The sequence below is a fragment of the Vitis vinifera genome, chromosome 3 (genome assembly GCF_030704535.1).
Source record: "Vitis vinifera cultivar Pinot Noir 40024 chromosome 3, ASM3070453v1".
NCBI classification, from domain to species: Eukaryota; Viridiplantae; Streptophyta; class Magnoliopsida; order Vitales; family Vitaceae; genus Vitis; species Vitis vinifera.
In genome coordinates, this window is record NC_081807.1 from 9,351,202 (window position 1) to 9,374,209 (window position 23,008).

Here is a 23,008-nt window from a genome sequence, read left to right on the forward strand (position 1 = left end):
TAAAAAAAATTAAAGATAATCTTAGTAAAAAATTTGATGAATATGATTATAATTTTAAATATAGATTCATGTGGATAAAATTTCACAAAAAAAAAAAAAAATAGTGGAAAGAAAGAACATTGTTAAAACTACAAAAACAAAATATGCAATTACAAAAATTTGATGATGAAATTTAAAAATAAAATTCGAAACAATTCTTGAGTGAGAGAATTTGAGTGGGGAAAAAATATTTGAGTGGAAAAAAATAGGAAAGTTTTTCGAAATCACTTTAAATCCTTAACAAAAAGTAGTCTTGTACACCCTTATACAATTAATAAATTTGTCTTGTACAGTTAGTGTAATACCATTGTACAGTTAGTATAATACCTTTGTACAATAACTCAAATTTCATACATCATCTTATGAATATCTAACAATAGGTCGGTTAACCATGTTTGCATCGGTTTGGTTTTAAAAAGGAAAAAAAATTGTTGTATAATTTTGTTTTACAATCATCATAAGTGAGGTACCTATTAAAATGACCATATACAAGTTAGATAAAATACATGAGATGAATGTATGCTTAACCAATGTGTGTAAGGAATGTCATTTATCATTGGTTAAGGGAAATAAACAAACAAGTTTTTTAGAATCACTTAAAATCCTTCACAAATAATAGTCTTGTACACGCTTGTACAGTTAGTATATTTGTCATGTACACTTAGTGTAAATACCTTGTACAGTGACTAAAAAAAAATGTTATTTTATTTTATTTTCAATGCAAAATGTAATTAAAAATAAGACAAAGAAATTACTTAAAAACTATTATTTAAGCCAAATTTATTTATTTATTTCCTTTTATTTTTGGAAATAAAGAAATAAGAATAAAAAAATTTATTTAACCATAAGAAATATGAATATAAGATCAGTTGGAAAATTCTAAATTTATTTATTTATTTCATTTTATTTTTGGAATTAAAGAAATAAAAAATAAAAATTTTATTTAATCATAAAAAATATTGATATAAGATATATTAAAAAAATAGAAATAAGCCCAAATTTATTTACTTATTTCATTTTATTTATTAAATTAGAAATTAATTTATTTTAATAGATTAAAATGTGCACAATTGATTTATTACTTTGTTAATTATGGATATATTAAAATTTTCGATAAAAAATAAATAAAGAAAATAAAATTAAAAAGAGTAATAAATATATATAATTTAGTTATTTAATTATTTTTCATGTAAAAGATAGTCCCACAAAAAACACATAATTGATCAATTTCTTTGTTTAATCGTAAACATACTATATTTTTTATTTTTATTAAAATAACTAATGAAAAATAAAATAAAAATGGATAATCAATTAATGAAATTTAGTTCTTTTTATTATTTTCATATAAAAAATAGTACTAAACAAGGTTTTCAATTTTTATTTTTTAAAATAGTTTTCATTTTTTAAATAAATGTTTTTTCAAAAAGAAAATATAAAAAATATAAATCATATTACTATTTTTTAGAAAGTATTTTTTAAAATAGCTTTCGAACATAATTTTTCTTTATTTATAATTTAAAATAGAAAATAATGTTGATTTTCAATTATTTATAATAAAAAATTAAAATAATGAAAAATCCAAATTGTTAAAATAGAATTATTAGATAATGGTGCAAAAAAGACAAAAAAAAAAAAAAAAGTTTATGTGAAAGGTCATTGGGTATTTTTGTCCATCACTATTTTATGTCCTTAAAAGGTAATGTATAAAAATTTGAAGGATATATTGGTCTTTTAACATCTCATATCCTTTCCATCAATTATGGAAGTTATATGGACCAAATGTTAATTTTTGGGTCCAGTTGGGCTCAAAACACAATTCTCCCAATAATAATTTAACAATTAACAAAAAAAAAAAAAAAATTAATCTAGTTTGTTATATATAGAAAGACATTATGCATCATTTAAAAACAATTACATTTTTTTTAGAATTTTGACTTTTGATTTTCAAAAGATATGAATTTTGAGAAAAATAACTATCGAAACATGCACTCAAATAATAAAAATAATCAATATTTCAAACTTATCCTCAAACCCTCCTTTCACCCACCGCCAACTATTATTATTATTTTCTTTTTTTTTTGACCTTTGACAAGACAAATGAACACATCGATAGTCTTTGACACGCGATAATCACCAAATTACATGATTTTTCTTTTTTCCTTTTCCACCTTTTATAATATCCTCGTCTTCTTTTTGTTTTGTTTGCTTTTTTTTAAATATGTTAGCTTGATGAAATCTTTTTAATTTTTTTTTTAACATTTCATCTTTTTGCATTTATTAATTTTAATTATTTATGGATATTTTTAAACATAAAGTAATAATATATAATAAATAATTAATGATAATAAATTTAATATAAGAATAAATACATGATGGACAAATTTAGAGATTTACGACATAAAATTTTCTATATTTCTGCTATATAAAATATTTATTTATTTTATAAATCTTATTATATTGTCATATTATTTCATTATTTATATTTTTAAAATTTTAAATTTTCATGTGAAAATTACAATTGATGATTATAGTTTTAGTTTTGCTTATAAATTTAATTGACCTAAATCACAATTGAGATTTAGGACATAATTTTTTTTCTTGGCTAAAATGTTTAATTATTTTAATTAAAGAAGATAAAAATTTGGTTGTGGTTCTAACATTTTGTTTTATTAAAATTTTTAATTTTTAATTTATATTTTTCATAAAAAAAAATGTATTTAACCATTCATATTAATTTTTCTTAATTTTATTAAAAATTAAAATTTTTATATATTGACATTGTGCATCTATCAACACAACCACCATAAAAAAAAAGGTACCACTCTTTTATGAAAGCAGCTACCACTTTTGTTAAGAAATATGTGTATTGAAAAGCAAGAAAAGAGAGAATATCTTATTTATTGAATAAATAACTCAATGGCTTACAGAGATAACTCAAACATAATTGAAAGTAACCCACATTCAACAATCCTAGAAATGTGATCAATGACTAAAGAATAGATCAAACTAAACGTCCCTTATCAATAGGGAATGCAAACAAATCAGTAACAAACTAATTAAAACAAATACTTTAACATCCTCCCTTAAACTGAATGCTTTAGCAATCGGTTTACTCTATGATTCAAACGCTCTTGCTTATGACAATGGACCATCTATACAATTCCATCTTTTGTGGCCTCACAAAGGAAATGAAAATGAATATCAATGTGTTTGTAGCGACCATGCATCACTAGATTCTTAGAAAAGTTTATTGTTGAACTGTTATCACAATAGACTGTTATGGAATCATGTTGAGCATGACCGATACCTTCCAATATCCTTCTTAACCATATTGCTTGACAGATACATGAAGTTGCAACAACAAACTCAGCTTCAGTAGTGGACAAGGAGACTATGGTTGTTTCTTCGAGGACCAAGACATTACTCCTGAGCTCAACATAAACACATAACCTAAAGTGCTTTTCCTATCGTCTAAATCCTCAGCATAATCAGCATAATCACTATCTGTGTAGGCAATCAGTTCCTCACTTCCTCCCTCCTTGTAGAACACACCAAAACCAATGATACCTTTCAAGTACCTTAGTGTCCTCTTTGTTGCTTGCAAATGAAGTTCATTAGGGCAATCCATGAATTTGTTGATGAGACTCACCATAAACATAACATCTGGTTGAGTGGTAGTCAAGTACATAAGACTTTCCACAATCTTCGTATAGAAAGTAGGGAGAATTATCTTTTGGGGGTAGATGGGCCCCCAAATTAACAAAGGGTCCATGTAACTCTTCAAATTGAGTTGAAGGATATGAAATAGTAACGGACAAATATACCCTTTAAGAACACATATAAAATATTTTATAAAATTAAGTTAAATAATTTTTTTTCAATAATTTTTTTTCAAAAATACTAAATTAAATAAAAGTAGTTTTCAAAAATATTAAATTAAATAATTTTTTTTTCAAAAATATTAAATTAAATTTTTTTTCAAAAATATTTAATTAAATTAAAGTATTTAAAAAAAATATTAAATTAAATATTTTTAAAAAAATATTTTTTTAAAATATTAAATTAAATAAATTTATTTTTAAAAAATATTAAATTAAATAAATTTATTTTAAAAAAATATTAAATTAAATAAAAGTATTTTAAAAAATATTAAATTACATAAAATTATTTTTTAAAATATTAAATTAAATAAAAAATATTAAATTAAATAAAAGTATTTTTCAAAAATATTAATTTTTTTTCTCAAAATCAACAAATGGCATTTTTGGAAATACTAAAGAATGATATCCTTCAACTCAATTTTCATACTTTCATTGGGTCTTGGACTCAATTTGAAGAGTTATATGGACCTTTTGTTAATTTGGGAGCCCATCTACCCCCAAAACATAATTTTCCCTAGAAAGTATTGTCAATTCTTCATGATAACATAACATCTTTTGTGATAACGATTTAACAATCAAGCTTTCTAAGAATCTAGTGATGCATGGTCACTGCAAACACATTGATGTTCGTTTTCATTTCCTTCGTGAGCTCACAAAAGATGGAATTGTATAGATGGTTCATAGTCATATGTAGGAGCAAGTTGTTGATATAATGACTAAACCTTTAAAGCTTGATGCATTCTTGAAAATATGTGATTTGTTAGGTGTTTGTTTGGATCCTAGAATAAATTGATTGCTAAAGCATTTAGTTTAAAAGAGGATGTTAAGGTATTTGTTTTAAGTAGTTTCTTACTGATTTGTTTGTATTCCTATTGATTAGAGACGTGTTGTTTAGTTTGATATATTCTTTAGACATAGACCACATTTCTAAGATTATTGAACGTGGGTTACTTTCAGTTGCCATCCTTACTGCTACATGCTTAGAAGATTGATCCTTACTGCTACATGCTTAAAAGATTGCTGCTTCTCAAGTTTTGATCAGGCCAGTGATGTGGCTCTAATACCAAATGTAAAGAAATTTGTATATTGAAAAGCAAGAAAATGAAGAATATCTTATTTATTGAATAAATAACTTACTGGCTTATAAATAACCTTACAAAGATAACTCAAATAGAATTGAAAGTAACCCACACTCAACAATCCGAGTGGTGTATGACTAAAGAATAAATCAAACTAAATAACACATCCCTTATCAATAAGGAATACAAACAAATCATTAACAAACTACTTAAAACAAATAATTTAACAATTTTTTATGAAAAAAAGTAATACTAAAGTGTGTTAAAAGTAACATACTTTTCTGACACTTTTAATCGCGCTTTAGTGTTACTTTTTTCATAAAAAAGTGATACCTCTTTTCCAAAAGTTATGTTTATCAATGCATAACTTCATTATACAAAAATTTTAATTTTTAATAAATACAAAAGAAAAGTAACATAAAATGATTAAATACAATTTTTATGAAAAATATATTTTACTTTTATTTTATATGAATAAAAAATTTAAAATTTTAATAAAGCAAAATTTTATAACCACAATCAAGTTTTTATCTTTTTTTAATTAAAAATATTAAAAAAATTTAAATATATAAAAAAAAATTAAAACTACATTCAAGTAAAAATCATAAGCAAAAATTTAATAATAATAATAATTGATTTTGATTTTCATATGAAAATTTAATTTTTTTTTTAAAATAGAAACAATAAAATAATATAATAAAGGTATTTTTATTTAATCAACGTATGATAAGATTTATCAAATAAATAAATGTTTTATTTAGTATGAATATATAAAATCTTATATTCTAAACCTCTAAATTTGTGCATTATATATTTATTTTTATATTAATTTTTTCTCATTAATTTATTATTATTATTATTATTAGTATATGTTTAAAGTGTCTCTAAATAATTAAAATCAATAACTATGAAAAGGTGAAAAAGTGACCAAAAATGAAATTTAAAAAAAGGTAGATTATTTTATAGGTAAAATGAAGAAAAAAAGAAAAAAAATGAAAAATAATATCACATGTCAACCTTAATTGACAAGTATAAAGTTCTTTTACTTGTCATTTTAAGGTTAAAAAAAAACCAAATGGGTTAATTGAGAAAGAGAGAAGAATGAAGGACAATTTTGGACTTTTAATGAAGAAGTACATATTTATTGGATTATTTTATAAAAATTCTTAAAAAATCTATATTTTTTAGATAGTGTACCTTTACAGAGTTTACCTTTTTTTATTTTATATATTTGTTAAGATTTTTATTTTTTAAAATTTTAATTATATTAAAAATAAATATTATTTATAAACAAATGATATAAATTTTTATAATTTATTTTTTATAAAAAATAATATTTATTTATATATATATTAGAGAAAAGAAAATAAAAAATACAAAAATGATTTTTTATTTAATTATATATGTATAAACATGACAAACGAGAGTGAGATGGGTAATACTCGAACTCATTTGCAAATTTAAAAAAATTTCAAATTTGCTCATAACTCGCTTATTCTTATTTCAAATCCATTATATTATGAGTGGGACAAGTACCTAAAAAAATCGTCTTCTTGTCATCCTAATTGGTTTTTTTTTTTTGGTTATCGTAAAAACTATCTATTGATATGATTTTAGTCCATCCCTTGGGTTTTTCTTTATCAATTTTTTTAATTGATTTCTCTCCCATTTATCTCTTTTAAGTTTTTCTTTATCTATATTTAATTTTTTTTTATCCATTTCTCTTAGTTTTATTTATTTATTTGGATTTTTCCTTATCTATATTTTTTTTATTAAGTGCAACTTTTAATATGTTTTCTTAAACTTTTTTAATAATTTATTTTCCATATTGCTTGTATAATATATTTTATATAATTAATCATTAAAAATAGATTTATCTTGAAGACAATTTTTTATTATTTATTTGATGAATTAAATTTATAATAATTAATTTAACATATATTTTATAATGCAAAATAATAAATTACTTTTTTTCACTAATAATGTATTCTAAAATTTTGAAAGTATTACTTTGTTAATATTATCAAAATGTTGGTTTTTAATTTTATAAAATTATGATTAGAAAGATAATTGTCTAGCCAACATTAAATTCAATTATCTAAAATATTATAATCTTATAAATTTTCTATTACAATAATTTTTGTTGCATATTGTGGACCCTGTATTTTCGCTCGATGCGTTCCCACTCAATGGCAGAACTCATTTTTTTCATTTATTTGGTGAAAATTTGCTTTTTAGAAAAAGACTTGAAGTCGTCACTTATTTTTGTTTTATTTTTTTAAAGGGAAAACAAAATAAGAAAGAAAAACCCTAAGTGTGACTCCTCATTTGGAAAAGTAGGTCTGTGAAAAACTGAGTCGGGGTTCGGGGGTCAGGTTACTTATCGGGAAGGTACGGTAAAGACCGTAACACTCCTCTAAGTCCCTAAAAACGGGTCTCTACTAATAAGATAAAGCAAGCATGACAATTGGTAAAGAAATCAATAGATACCAAAGTGATCACAAATTAGAAGCAAGTCATGATAATGAATAAATGAACAAAGTGAGAGTGAGAGTGTACCTTGGTAGCAGGTAATAAAGTGCTATCATGAAACAAAGTTAGTATGCAATAATAAATACAAAATATATCGCATGCATGTTAAAGATCAGAACAAAAATCAAACAATATTCATTAGGCATAACAATTAGAAGATAAATCTCATATGTAGGGCCCCCACCAAAGCCCAATTTATCTTGCATGAATTGGTCTCACAAATTTCATTATTTTGGAATTATTAAAAATCCATTCTTACTTATGAAAAATCAAAAGAAACAGAAGATTATTTGAAAACCGGAGTGAAATTAAAATTGTTCGAGAGAAAACTGGATTTTTTAAATTTATTTGGAAATTGGAGTCTCAAAAATTATTTGAAAATTGGAGTCTTGGGAATTAAATTTAAGAATTGGAATTTTGGAGATTAAATTTGAAAGAAACTGGAATTTTGAAAAATTATTTAAAGATTAATTTTTTTAAATAAATAAATAAAATAATAATAATGAAAATAATGATGATTAAATAAATAAATGTGACAATTGGAATTTTGGAAATTGGAAATTAAATTCGGAAATTGGAAAATTTGAATTTCAGAAATTGGGAATTAAATTTTGTAATCGGAATTTTGAAGATTTATTTAAATATGGAATTTTAAAAATAAATAAATAAAATAATAATAATAATGAAAATAATGATGATTAAATAAATAAATGTGAAAATTAGAATTTTAGAAATTGGAAATTAAATTCGGAAATTGGAAAATTGGAATTTCGGAAATTGGGAATTAAAATTAGAAATCGGAATTTTGAAAATTATTTAAAGATGGAATTTTAAAAAATGAATAAATAAATAAATAAAATAATAATAATAACGAAAATAATAATGATTAAATAAATATGTGTGCAAATTGGAATTTTGGAAATTGTAAATTAAATTTGGAAATCGGAATTTTGAAAAATTATTTAAAGATGATTTTTTTAAATAAATAAATAAAATAATAATAATAACGAAAATAATAATGATTAAATAAATAAATGTGAAAATTAGAATTTTGAAAATTAAATTTGGAAATCGAAATTTTGAAGAATTATTTAAAAATAGAGTTTTAAAATTAAATAGATAAATAAATAAATAAAGTAATAATAATAACAAAAATAATAATAGTTAAATAAATAAATGTGAAAATTGGAATTTTGGAAATTAAATTTGGAAATCAGAATTTTGAAGAATTATTTAAAAATAGAAGTTTTAAAATTAAATAGATAAATAAATAAATAAAGTAATAATAATAACGAAAATAATAATAATTAAATAAATAAATGTGAAAATTAGAATTTTGGAAATTGGAATCTTAAAGAATTACTTGATAATGGAATTTAAAAATAAATAATAATAATAATAATGATGATTAAATAAATAAATGTGTAAAAATTGGAATTTTGAGTTTGACATAAAATAATTCTCCTTATTTTCATATTAACGTCTTTTTAGTTGAAATTATTTTTATTAAATTAGATTTACTTATTAAAATTTTATTAAAAGTAAGAATTTAATCTATTAGATTGTTTTTTTATTTCCTATAGGCAAGTTTATTTCGAGACAAAAAGACAACAAAGCAAAAGAAAAGTGGGTGAATAGTAATTATGATAAAACAACAAAACAAAGGAAAAATGGGTGAATAGTAATTATGATAAAAAGCTAGTGGCATTTTCTTAAATGGGCTTCTACAACTACAGGTTGCAAAAAAGCACCAAAATTTATTTGGAAAAAGGGTTTCCACTCTCCTCCTTATTGCGCTTCACATGCCATCATTGGCTTTGTATTAGTTGGAAATGTTCTAAGGGCAACATCTTTTGTCCTTCAAAATCTCATTTAAATGATACAAACAAAATGAAAGGAATAGCAAGCACTAACACTATAGTGGAACATATCTTTCTGCTTGGTTGAGGGGAAAATGTAGGTGAATGAACTGATATAATATAAGGATTCATTATCTCAGGAACCAAACAGTAGAGGGAGAGAAGTGGAAGGTGATGAGATGGGGTGGCTATGACAGTGGGCATGAGTAGGAAATGGGCATGGCGGGCATGAAAGGTGTGATGGATGAAAAATTAGAGAGAGAAATGGGTATGAGGGGTTCGATGGGTGTGAAGGAAATGAAGACAGACATGCATGCATGGTTCCTTTGCATGAATGAGAAATGAGCAGCAGGGTAGCTGGGTGTGATGGGTAGCCATGCATGGGACTTCATGCATGTCAGAAATGGTGGAAATGAGTTGAAAATGAGTATTGGTGAGAGAAATGGGTCTCATGGGTATTTGAAAAATGGGAATGCATGGGAGGTATGGTGGATGGCCATGTATGGTGTAAGAAATGGGTTTTAAAAGGTAAAGGTATGGTGGTGAGAATATGGATATGGTGAGGGGTATGATGGCAGGTTTTGATGAGGTATGAGAGTGGAAATGGATAGTGGACACGTTAATGGGTAGAAGATATGAGATATGATTAGTGAAATGAGTAGTGGGATATAGTGAGAAAAACGGGTGGTGATGTGTTGGGTATGAGGGGTGGAAAACTGGTGGGTATGAATGGGGGATGGAAATGTGGCAGTGAGAGAAAACGGGTATGGTTTCGCATGGGCTATGAGTATGGGAGAGTATTTGCATGAATGGCCATTGGTGGGACATTAGAATAGTTCAAAGGATAAAACTAACAGTAGCCAAAACTTCCATCAAAATATTCAATGAAAACCAAGTGACACACAAACGGGGTTTCATGCATGAAACATGAATCAACAATATCAAAACCCCTTAATAACTCAGACTTTAGCCTGAGATATATAGGCGAACAGCTACCCACATCCAAACCAAAGGAACAGTAACTAGAAATAACAAAAAAAAAGAAAAAAGAAATGGAGTTGCCAGATGATAAGGAAAAATAGGGAATCTATAACGTCATACCTGGGAATGCTCCATTCGTCCATTTCAGCTTCTTTTATGCTCAAACCCTTCCATTCCCTCTCACTTTCAGATGGTCTTATTTTCTTCCAAAGATCTCACCTCTTTCAAAAAGCATACCCCTCTAAGTTCCCAAAAATTTCTCTGCAACACCCACCTTTTCGTTCAGCTATCCCCTATTTTTCAAACGATCGTGTTTGCTTTTTTTTTTTTGCTCTATTGTGCCCCCTTTTTGCTCAGTCGTGTTCCCTCTTTTTCAAACAACTCACCATCAGCTGCTATGGCCGCCTAGAATCACCCATTTCCAGTCATCTTTGGCCGTCTAAAATGGCTCATCCTCAAGGTGGCCAGAAGAATAATAAAAATAAAAATAAAAATGAAACCCTTCCGTATGAGGGGGGTTTACACATATATTCACATATAGTTATTTATATAATATTTATTATATAATTAAAAGCTTTTATAAATATATTTATTTATAAGAAAGTTTAAATAAATTGTTATGAGCAATTAATTTTTTGGCAATTTTATTTAATCAATATTTTACTTGCTTAATGTTATCAAATTTTGAATATCTAATTTTGTATAAATTATAATTAGGAAATGGTAACAAAACTAAAGTTGACTTGATATTGGTTTGATCTTGTTGGGAAAACAACCTTTGAACCTAGATTAAAGGACATGTGCAACTAAGCTCTTAGGTACAACAAAAGATGCTTAATTTTAAAAAAAAAATTATTCTAGGATGTTCCTAAATCATTTTTCCAATTTGCTGGCAAACTTCTCAAAAACCTAGCAATCTTCCATTTGGTGATTTTTTCTTTGAATCATGGCAATGGGGAAGTGTGAGCTTCTCTCCAAAAGAAGTGATAGTTAGGGTTTCTCTCTAAATGAAGTGGAAGACCGCAATTAGTTTAACATTAGAGCCTAAGAAGGTTTATATAGACTTGTGGACCTACATTGTGAAAAATGCGAGTTTGTGGACCCGCATTTTTCATGTGCGCCCCCACTTCATCGGCGAGACTTGCTTTTATATGGTGAAAAATTTTAGTTTTGGAAAAGTTGGAGTTGCCACTTACTTTATTTAATTTTAAAGGGAAAATAAAACAAGAAATAAAACCCTAAAAAAAGTGACTCCACATTTTTGGAAAAACATGTCTCGAAAACCCGAGTCTAGGTCTGGGGATCAGGTTACCTATTGGGAAGGTACCTCTAAGAGGTAGCACCCCTTTAAGCCCTACAAAGGTCTCTATTGACTAAGTTGAGGGAAATGTGGCAATCAATTGATTAATTGAGGGTACCTAGGTAGGCTAAGGTGACTTCAAAACTAGCATGCCAAATAAGAAAAATCGATCATACTCATAAAGGAGAGTTAGGATGCGTACTTGGACCGCTTCTTAAGCGCTATCATAAAACATCAAAGTTAGCATAGAAATATAGTACACAAATGTATTTTATCCAAACAAATCTAACATGCATCTAAGCACCCAAGGATAGAATCAGACATGGATATGGCTTACAACAACATGCATGTTCATAAAATTCTGAAGAAGTAAGTGATAGAGAGCGTACCTAGATAACATGCATAGTTATAAGATTCCTCCAAAAATGTTAGAATGGTTAGGGAAAGTATGAATTATATAACATATTCATTATGTCTAATACACAGTACCAAAACCAAAATTGAGCCAAGGTAAGTCAAATGACTCAAAAAAATAAATAACCAATTCAAGCAATGTACAAGATCATTAGCATGCAATTAGAAAATGGAGTATAAAAAAAAACAATTTCTAAAAAATGGCTTAGAGTGGAATTTAATTATGAAAAATTTCAGGCAACAACTCCTACCCATCTAGATCAACACACTGAAGGCCAAACTCTCATTCAAAGGATAGATTGCAGCAAAGACATCTAAAGGTTTTACAAAATTCAGATTATATAAGAAAAACTGACATGCATAAACAAAATTTTAAAAAATAATAAACAATCACATAAAATCATAAAAAAAAATCACACACGTAGTTCAAATTGTATATCACATAAAAAAATGAATCCAGGGTCATATAGTACTCAAAAATATTTTTAAAACACTCAAGTTAATCAGATGTCCAAAATTCAGCATGTGTAGTAGGTATGAATTTGAAAAATCATATCTCCTTAAAAAGATATATTTTCTAATATTTTATGTGTCTAACATCAATTTAAAGAAGCCTAGAATTGAGTAAAAATATTGAATTAAATTTTAAAAGTCGTCTAGTATTTTATTTTTGCAAAAAAGTCTCAGATGTCCAAAACTAGTGAAAATGGAGACCCTCTAAAGATTCACTTATATTTTATGTTCTAGGATTGCTTTCTAACTCAAACGAAACTTTAAATTCAAGTTTAAGAAGTAAGGAAAGTCATACAAGCTTTGGAAATTTTTTAAAAATATTCTAAAGTTGTTGTACCGAATTTTAACTCTAAAGGGTCGGTGGGCATAAAAACTGGTAGCAAGGAAAAAAAAGTTTTTTTTTAAAATTTTTTTTGCACCATTAGAATTGTCCTCCCAAAATGGCTATGCTGCTCTCAAAACTCCTGTGGAGTGCATGCTAATATTCCCTCACTCCACGTTCTATTGTTGGTTTCAATTAAAAAAATGATGCACGATTAACTCAAACTTCAATGATCTAATTGTATACATGGAAATCTAAAAAAAAAAAAAAATCATCTCTTTCAAAGTCGCAACCTTTCAATTCCTCACAAAGCTGTGTCGTAGTCCAAAATCTTTTGGAAACACATTACCAATATCCCAAAACATTCTGAATCTTTTTCTCCGAAAACTTCAAGAACGCTTCCTCAAAATCACCAGCTTGTCCTTATTCCAAATGGTGTTCATCTCCCACGAAAAAAAAAAAAAAAAACCTTGCTGAATCTTCTTCTAAAAATACCCAGAAAACCTTACCAAAATTTGAACTTGTATTAACCTTCATTTTCCAAAAAAAATGATGTCTCTCTCTCGATCATCTATCCTCCTAAAACGACAACCTAGTGATGAACAAAAAAAATCAGCAGTAGCCCGATGATCAAACAAATCAACAGTAGCTCAATGATAAAAAAAATCAGCAGTAGCCCGGTGATCCTGAAAAATCAACAGCAACCCGGTGATCCCTTCTCAATGGTGCTCCTCTCTTCTCTTCTTTCCTCTTTCTTTCTTAATTTCAAAACGGCAGCCTAGTGATGCAAAAAAAATCAGCAACAACCCGATGATCTTGAAAAATCAACAGCAGCCCGGTGATCCTTTCTCAATGGTGCTCCTCTCTCATCTTCTTTTCTCTCTCTTTCTTAATTTGTTCTCTATCACTTTTTCACCTTCTCTGCAACCCCGGTGATGTAAAAAAACGGTAGAAAAGATTTCGTTCTCCTCCTCCCATCACCCTTCAATTCTTTTTTTCTTTTTTAATCTCTTATCAATCCCCCTATTCAACTTCTCTCTCCAACCACGGTAATGGAAGGAACAACAACCATCTCTGCTCCTTTCATTTCTTTCTTTTTAATCTTTTTTTTTTCTCAATCACTCTTTCTTGAACAAAGCCTTCATCTCGTCCACATACACAATAAACATCTCATTTTCACATTTCATGCAGCTTTGTAACTTACCATTTCAAGTGGGCCCTCTTTCTTTCTTTTTTTTTCTTTTTTTTCAAACACACAATAAATTTCTCATTTTCAAATTCCATGCAACTTTGTAACTTATCATTTCAAGTGGGTCCTTTTTCCTCTTTTTATTTTTTTTAAACGTGGACTAAATATCTCTCCAATCACAGCTCCAAGTTTCATTTCCTAAAGAAGCCAAACTCTCCATTGATAAATCTCCCTGCAAAATTCCAAAGTTAATAGGTTAAAAATAAAATAAAAAACGTGTTTTAGAAAATAAGTAAAATTTATTGGATTAACAATATATATATATATTACACAATTATTATATTAACTAAAAGTATTTTATAAAATTATTTGATTGAATAAAAGTGTTTTATGAAATGATAAAAAAAAAAATACACAAAGTAATATACAAAAGGGCTAAATAGATAATAATAAAAAACCATGCAAAAAACGTAAGCTATGAAGCCATGCAAACCATGCATTCATGCAAAAAATGATCTAAATGGACCTAGGGTGCCTAAATGGACCTAGGATGCCTAAATGAGCCTAAGGTGCCTAAATGGGCCAAGGGTGCCTAAGTGGGCCAAGGGTGCCTAAATGGACCAAGGGTGCCTAAATGGACCAAGGGTGCCTAAATGGACCAAGGGTGCCTAAATGGGCCTAATGTTACAGGATGCTTCAAATGAGTCTCCTCATGGGTTTATATAGAGCCTAGGAAACTTCTGGAGACTTCTAGAGCCATCTACACTAAGCCATTGGAGGGAAGAGTGTGGAAGGTTCTAGAGATGCCTAGAGATGTCCACACATTTCTACACTATGGTGGAAGACATGAGAAGAGTCCAAGGCTTTCTAGAGAATTCTAGAGATCTCTTGTGCATAGGATTGTACATAGAATTGTGTAGGGTATTCTAGAATTTTCTTGATTTGTAAAGAACCCTCCAAGATTCCAAAGAGTTCCATTGGTGCCTAAAAATAGGTGAGGGTCTCATTTGGCCAAGGCCCCACCCAAATCACTTCCTAACCAAGCAAGTGAGCTTCTAAACATTGTATAGCTTCCTTTGAAAGCAATAAAACTTCCAGTCTTTAAGAGTCGCCTACTACGTATTCTCAAGATTCCGAATCGTGAGCATCTTAGCCTATCAAGCTAAACATTGGGGAGTAAGGCTGACTTAAGCTCATTCAGAACTGGTTCAGCTCAGAGTGCAAAAATCTTAACCATGATTGATACAAATGATGGTTTCATACATGACAATCCCACTATAATCGAAGATATAGCAAATGAAAGACAAAACATGATGCAACAACCTATAGTTAGTGGAATTAGTGATGACCATCTAGAAGAGCACCAAATATACTCAAGTAAGAAAGAATTACAAAGGAAGTTGTATATGATGGCTTTGAAAAGGAAGTTTGAGTTCAAAACAACTAAATCCACTACTAAGTTATTGCTTGTTGAATGTTTTGATAAAGAATGCAAGTGGTGAGTTCGTGCTACCAAGTTGGGGATTTCCAATATGTTTCAAATAATGAAATTCTATTCAACACACACTTGTCGGTTAGATATGATGTCTCATGACAATCGACATGCAAGTAGTTGGTTGATTGGTGAAAGTATAAGAGAAACATATCAACGGGTTGGTTGTGAATTTTGACCAAAAGACATTGTAGCAGACATTCGAAAGCAGTATGACGTTCAAATCAGTTATGATAAGGCATGGAGAGCTAGAGAACTTGCTCTAAGTTCTATTAGGGGATCACCTGAGGAGTCTTATAACACTTTACCATCATATTGCTATGTTTTAGAGCAAAAAAATCCTGGTACCATTACCGATATAGTTACTGATTGTGATAATCAATTCAAATACTTTTTTATGTCAATTGGTGCATCTCTTACTGGGTTTCACACATCAATAAGGCCTGTGGTTGCAATTGATGGGACATTTTTGAAAGCAAAGTACTTAGGGACTTTATTTATTACAACGTGTAAAGATGGCAACAATCAGATATACCCTTTAGCCTTTGGGATTGGTGACTCAGAAAATGATGCCTCATGGGAGTGGTTTTTACAAAAACTGCATGATGCACTTGGACACATTGATGATTTATTTGTGATATCAAATTGACATGGTAGCATTGAGAAAGTAGTACATAAAGTATTTCCCCATGCGAGGCATGGTGTATGCACTTATCACGTTGGACAAAATTTGAAGACTTCAAGAATCTTGCAATTCATAAGTTGTTCCATGATGCTGCCCATGCTTATTGTGTTTCAAAGTTTAATTTTATATTTGGGCAACTAGAGATGATTGACCGAAGAGCAGCAAGATATTTGATGGATATAGGAGTTGATCGATGGGCACATTCATATTCTACCGAAAAAAGATATAATATCATGACGATAGGGATCGTTGAAAGCCTTAATGCTGTGTTGAAAAATGCTAGAGATCTTCCGGTTTTGCACTTGGTTGAAGAATTGAAAAACTTACTTCAAAAATGGTTTGTGACTCGTCAACAACAAGCAATGTCAATGTCAACTGAACTTACCATGTGTGCTGATGGAGAACTTCGTTCGAGGTATAATATGTCAACAACATATCTAGTGGAACCTATCAACTCCAAGGAGTGTAATGTTAACTATGCTAGCATTAGTGCTCAAGTGAATTTAGACACTCGTTCATGCACATGTCGACAATTTGATCTTGATCATATTCCATGTGCACATGTTATTGCTGCTTGTAGATTTTACAACATTTCATGTTACACTTTGTGCTCCAAGTATTTTACTACTAAAGCATTGTTATCTTCATATTCAAAGTGTATTTATCCAACTGGAAATGAAATAGATTGGGTAGTACCTAATCATATTCGTGACAAAGTTGTGTTACCACCTAAAACAAGACGCCTAACAGGAAGACCAAGGAAAGTAAGAATTCCTTCTGGTGGAGAGGGCAAGCGCACATCTCGTTGTAGTCGATGTGGTCAATATGGGCATAATCAGAAAACATGCAAACGACCAATCCCTTGATATCATGATAGCTTTGGAACTCTATGAACTTACATGGAATGAAAATTGTAATAGTGAGCTTTTTTGTTTTTTTTTGGTACCCATGTGAATGGAAATGTAAGTTACTTTTTTGTATAAGGTGATAGGATAAGCATAGAGATGAATATTGTAATAATGATCCCTTTTTTTTTGCATACCCATAGAAATAGAGTTACTTTTGTACATATATGTTATGATGAGTTATGTATAAAGTATGAATGAAAATTGCATATTTATTCTCAAAGTATGAACTTAACTGTTCTCACGTTTATTGATAAGGAATTGGACAATAGTTAAGTTCAAGTTTTGTCTGAAGACTGTAGACTTAACTACCTTCAAGTTTATACATAAAACAATTTGACAATAGTTAAGTTCAGGTTTTGTTTAAAGACTGTGAACTTAACTACCTTCAAGTTGGTACATAAAACAACTTGACAATAATTAAGTTTAGGTTTTGTCTAAAGACTGTGGGCTTAACTATCTTCAAGTTTATACATAAAACAACTTGACAATACTTAAGTTCAGGTTTTGTTTAAAGACTGTGAACTTAACTACCTTCAAGTTTGTACATAAAACAACTTGACAATAGTTAAGTTCAGGTTTTGTCTAAAGACTGTGGACTTAACTACCTTCAAGTTTGTTCATAAAACAACTTGACAATAGTTAAGTTTAGGTTAAAATGGCAACTATAGACACAACTTCCTATGAGTCTATAGAAGATCAACTTGATACATGTTAAGTCCAAATTAAATATGTTATTCTGGAATAGACTTTGACTTAATATCTGTCAGGTTTGTTCACAGTTAACTTGATAGTAGTTAAGTTCAAGTGTTCTATTAAGACTGTGGACTTAACTACCTTCAAGTTTGTACACATAACAACTTGACAACAGTCAAGTTTAGTGTAAAAGGTCAATTGTATACATACCTATCAAACAACATTCATCAAAATATCCAAGTATATATATCAAGTTGTCCAACTACATTTATCAAAATGTCTAACTACATATATGAAGCTATTCAATTACATATAACAAACCATCCAACTACATTATTAAAATGTGAAATACCAACATGAATTCATTACATAGGCAAGTATTTCATATAAAATAACTCTGCTGCCATCTTTTCCCGAAACCAGTCCATTCGAGCACTTGTTAATGACTTCAATGGATGGTTGTGCATTAAGTATTCAACATATTTGATAACAAACATGCCACAATCATCACTGCATGGTACACAGATAATCAATGTTAGGGCTATTATTAAGGATTAACTGTATAAGATATGAAAGTAAATTTAAGATCACTTACTCATTTTCCTGTTGAGGAATATCTTACAGCCATTCAATTTCCCATTCCTGGTAGTTAACTTTTGTGTCACCATGAAACCCATAATATGCTATTGCATTTAAGATATGCGGCAACAATTTGGTTAATGGTTTAATGGCAACTTGCAATCTTGCATTATTATTGATGCCCATCAATGAATCATATACATATATAATCCTTCGATGAAGGTGGACAACTCCTAATACCCAGTGACTAACCCGAACATTGATGGAGACATACACAATGTCAACATCAGGCCATTTGACAGAATAAAGAGGCTGCAAACCATTGGCATAATCAATAAGAATGTCATTCTCTGGTAATTTGAATAGGTTTCATTTCTTGACATGCTTAATCCATCTTGCTTGAGCATTTTGCTATATAGAATAAAGTTAACATAAATAAATAACCAAGATCATAAGATTCATTATTACAAAAAATTAAAAATGATAACTAAAATTCAAACTACACATACCCAAAACATAGTATCCATTGTGGTAAACTTTTGGGAAAAAAGATGAGGATTTTCTATTCGCCGCTTCCGGAAAAAGAAGAAGGCAACATCAATGTGCTAACAATTAATGTTTGGATACTCGGTTCTCCAAAGCTCTTTGCAAACCAAATAGTGTCATCTCATAACAAATCCCCCCCACCCATGGATACTTGTTAAAAGCCTCCAAATTATCAACTAAAGCAACCCATTCCATATCTATTAAATTTTTTCCTTCTTTCCCAAATAAAACATGCTCTAAAAAAATAGAAAAGTGCCATCTTTATCACCTCTTCATCTTCAAATTCTTTTTTTTTCTTATTCTTATTCTTTTTCTTTTCCTCTCCTAAAGAAAGAAAAACTTTCTCCAACTCATCATTTCGCACCTTGTTTTCTCCTTTAAAATATGTGTCCCTTATTCGTAATGATTTTTTATCACATTTTATAATAGGACCAAAACTCAAGCCCGTAATCAATGCAAACTCTTCTTTACTGAATCTTAAGTCCTTTGACTTTAATAAAATCCATATTTCATTGTCTTTTTTGGTTTCACATTGACGTAACAACAATTGATGAACAATTTGGGCTGAAAATCTAAGTTCAGGAAAGAGTAAAAAATGACCAAAACATGATTTTCTAAACATCTCCAATTGTGGTTTAGTCAATTTCTTCTTAATATTTTCAATGGCTACCAAGTGAGACAAACATGCAATTTTTCCAGGAAAGTACTCCTCTTTAGGTATTTTAGATATAAAAGATAGGAGATGAGGAGGAATGTCAATCTATAAGATAATAACAAATTGTAAAAATATCAATATAAATTGAGCAAAATTATATTACCAAACTTATCCAACTATGTTAAATCCATCATTTCGTATTACTTCTTAACATAGACTTTATTTTCCTATTATTTAAGAATGTCATGTCAAATGCTAATATTCTAAAGATATTATTTTACTAATGCAATTGAAGCTATTATATTTTATTAAGTTGCAACTACAAAAAATTGGAGACATTATTCTAGTGTTTATTGAAATTTGAAACAAAACCAAACCATTTTGAAATTGCAACCTGTTGACAATGAACTTGATAGCAGTTAAGTTAAGTTTTTTCTTAACATATATATTTAAATCAAAATTCTAAATATTTGGATAAAATAAATTCATAAAAATTATATTAAAATACATTATAAATTCATAACAAATAACTTCATTACACAAAATTTCAAAACCTTTTGATGGTAAACTTGATAGTAGTTAAGTTTAGTTTTTTCTAATCATTTAAATATTGCTTTAAACCTTGGACTATAACCTCACTGAGAAAATTTTCAACAATTAGATTATCAATTCATGAAAAATAAATTCATAAAAAAATGATAATCTATTAAAAGGGATAAAATGTAAAAAAAAAAAAAAATTAAAAATCAAAATTTCAAGTAGAAAATTAATGCTTATTGAATCAATTGATTTCTTCTCATTTTTTGATGACGATGATGAGGTTTCAAAACCTTGCTTTCTTTCACTTCTCTTTTTTCTAAAAATTTTATACCTCTTTTGTTTCGTATTTTTCATCACCGAATTTTTTTCTTCCTCCATTTTCATGAACTGAATCAACACACAATATCAGAAAGATGAAAAATAGGGCTTGATTTAAAAATAAAATAAAATGAACCAAAATAAGACACGGAAGGTTTCTTCTCATTTCATGGAGGAAGATTCATATGTACAGTTCGAAAAACTGAAATCAAAGAATGAAACAGTGAAACTTACTTTCTGTTTTTTCCTTGTGTTGTGTTGCCTTTTTGTTCTCTTGCAATAAACGGAAAAGTCTTTTGTGATTTTTTTCTCGTAGGTTAACAGATGGAACAAATGGGTTTTCAAGGTAAGGAAGAGACACAACACAGGGGAAAATTGGAGTTGGAAGGAAAATGGGCTGAAAAGATAGCTGAAGGGGTATTTTTGTCCGAGTTGGGTCATTTTTTAGACTTAAATAAGTGGGGGGTTAGTTTTGCAATATTGAGGGATTTTTGTCCCTTTTAATCAGTTATCCCTTTAATCTATAAATACCCTTGAACCATATCTCCCATTTGACTCAACAACCCTCAAATCCTGTCTTCCCTGAACATAACAAATGGCAATTCACAAGTTTCTCTTAGCCATTTACATCTTAGGTTCAGCCCTGGCTCATTTCTCACTAGCTCAGAGCTCCCCCCAAGACTATGTGGACGCCCACAATGCTGCACGGGCACAGGTAGGAGTGCAGCCCATCACATGGAATGAGACAGTCGCAGCCTACGCCAGGAGATATGCTAGTAGCCGGGTTGCTGCACGTTGCAGCATGGAGAATTCAGGAGGGCCGTACGGAGAGAACCTTGCTAAAGTGTATGGTACTTCAGTGTCAGGTTCAGATGCAGTCGAGTTTTGGGTAACTGAGAAGCCAAACTATGACTACAACTCCAACTCATGTGTTGGTGGAGAGTGCCTGCATTATACCCAGATTGTTTGGGGTGACTCACTTTATCTTGGGTGTGCTAGCGTTCATTGCAAAAATGGATGGTGGTTCATCACCTGTAACTATCATCCTCCTGGAAATATGGAGGGGCAGCGTCCTTATTAGTCTCTAGCTTTCATGCATGCTTATTGCTTTTCATCAATTTATTGATTCCCACAAGATAAATAACATCACTTGTTTTTATGTATTTTGCTTTCTATTGTGACTTTATACCAAAGGGTAGTTCTACAATACTTGAAAACACAAAAACTTCTAAAAAATCTAAGGAAAAAAATATGAAAAAAAACGGGGAAAGAAGAAAATTGAAGGAATTAGTCTTAATATATATAGCAAATAAAGGACAAAATAATAATAATAAAAAGGTTAGAAAAGTAAAGGTATATGACATAGAAGAAAAAGACAAACAAAAGATATAATTGGAAATATGAGATAGTCAAAACTCATCAACTTCAAGATAATTTGTAAACTTGATAACCTTTGAGGGACGTACGAGCTAGAGAGAATGTGATCCTTTTAGACAATTTTATCTTCAAACAAACCAAATAGTACAATGGGCCAATGGTGGGCCTATGAATTGGGTTGAGTGCGGGATCAATTATAACATGTTTTATGCCGAGTTTTGGTTGGATAATTTGGCCCGTCCAGGCCCATTTTGAGCCACCTCTACGTGGGTCAGTAGTCAGATATCAATCCTCCATGGACCCAAAACTTCAATGGCCACCTAGACTGTCAGCCATTAGGAACCAGAAAAGTTTGAGATATATGGAGCCACAAATTTTGAAATGATGAACCAGATAGTTATGCACATGCTATGATGCAAGTTTTTTTTTTTTTTTTCTAACAGGGATGATTTTTTTTTTTTTTTTGGCTTTTAATACAAATATTCAAATCAACTTAAATTAAAATAAACTCTAAACATAAACAAAAGAAATTTATTATTATTGCATAATATTAAAATTATATATAAGACCCTCATTATGCAATATTGTCATTTGTCACATCCATATTTCATATCATTGAAGACCATCCTCTCCATTGTTATTGGCAGGATGAGCACAATGTTGAATTTATGCACTTGAAATTCAACTTTGATCTCACATGCATTAAAATTTCCAACTTTGATGTGCCACCTTACTATGAGTCTATGACCCGTCATATGCATGAAAGGGACATCTCCACCTGTCATGGCTGAAATTTGACAAACAATGATAACTTTACCACGGTGAAACTAATGTCAAGCAAATGAAAGAAATGTTTTAAAAATTAAATATTAAAAAAAAATCTTTTTTAATATTATTAAAAATTAAATATTATTAAAAAATATTAAATATTTTTTAATAAATGCATCTAAATTGGTGGACATCTCCACCTGCCATGGCTAAAATTTGACAAACAATAACAACTTTATCACTTATTTAGAGGTTAAACTAATGTCAAGCAGATGAAAGAAATGTTTTAAAAATTAAATATTAAAAAAATCTTTTTTTAATATTATTAAATAATAATA

General features: G+C 29.0%; 1 protein-coding gene across 1 annotated transcript; it reads left to right on the plus strand.

The window, feature by feature from the left end:
* The first annotated feature begins 21,120 nt into the window (after nucleotides 1–21,120).
* LOC100249795 (basic form of pathogenesis-related protein 1-like) lies at nucleotides 21,121–21,606 on the plus strand. The gene has a single exon (XM_002272079.1). It carries the CDS (start codon nucleotides 21,121–21,123, stop codon nucleotides 21,604–21,606), a length of 486 nt encoding a protein of 161 aa, XP_002272115.1.
* The last annotated feature ends 1,402 nt before the right edge of the window (nucleotides 21,607–23,008 follow it).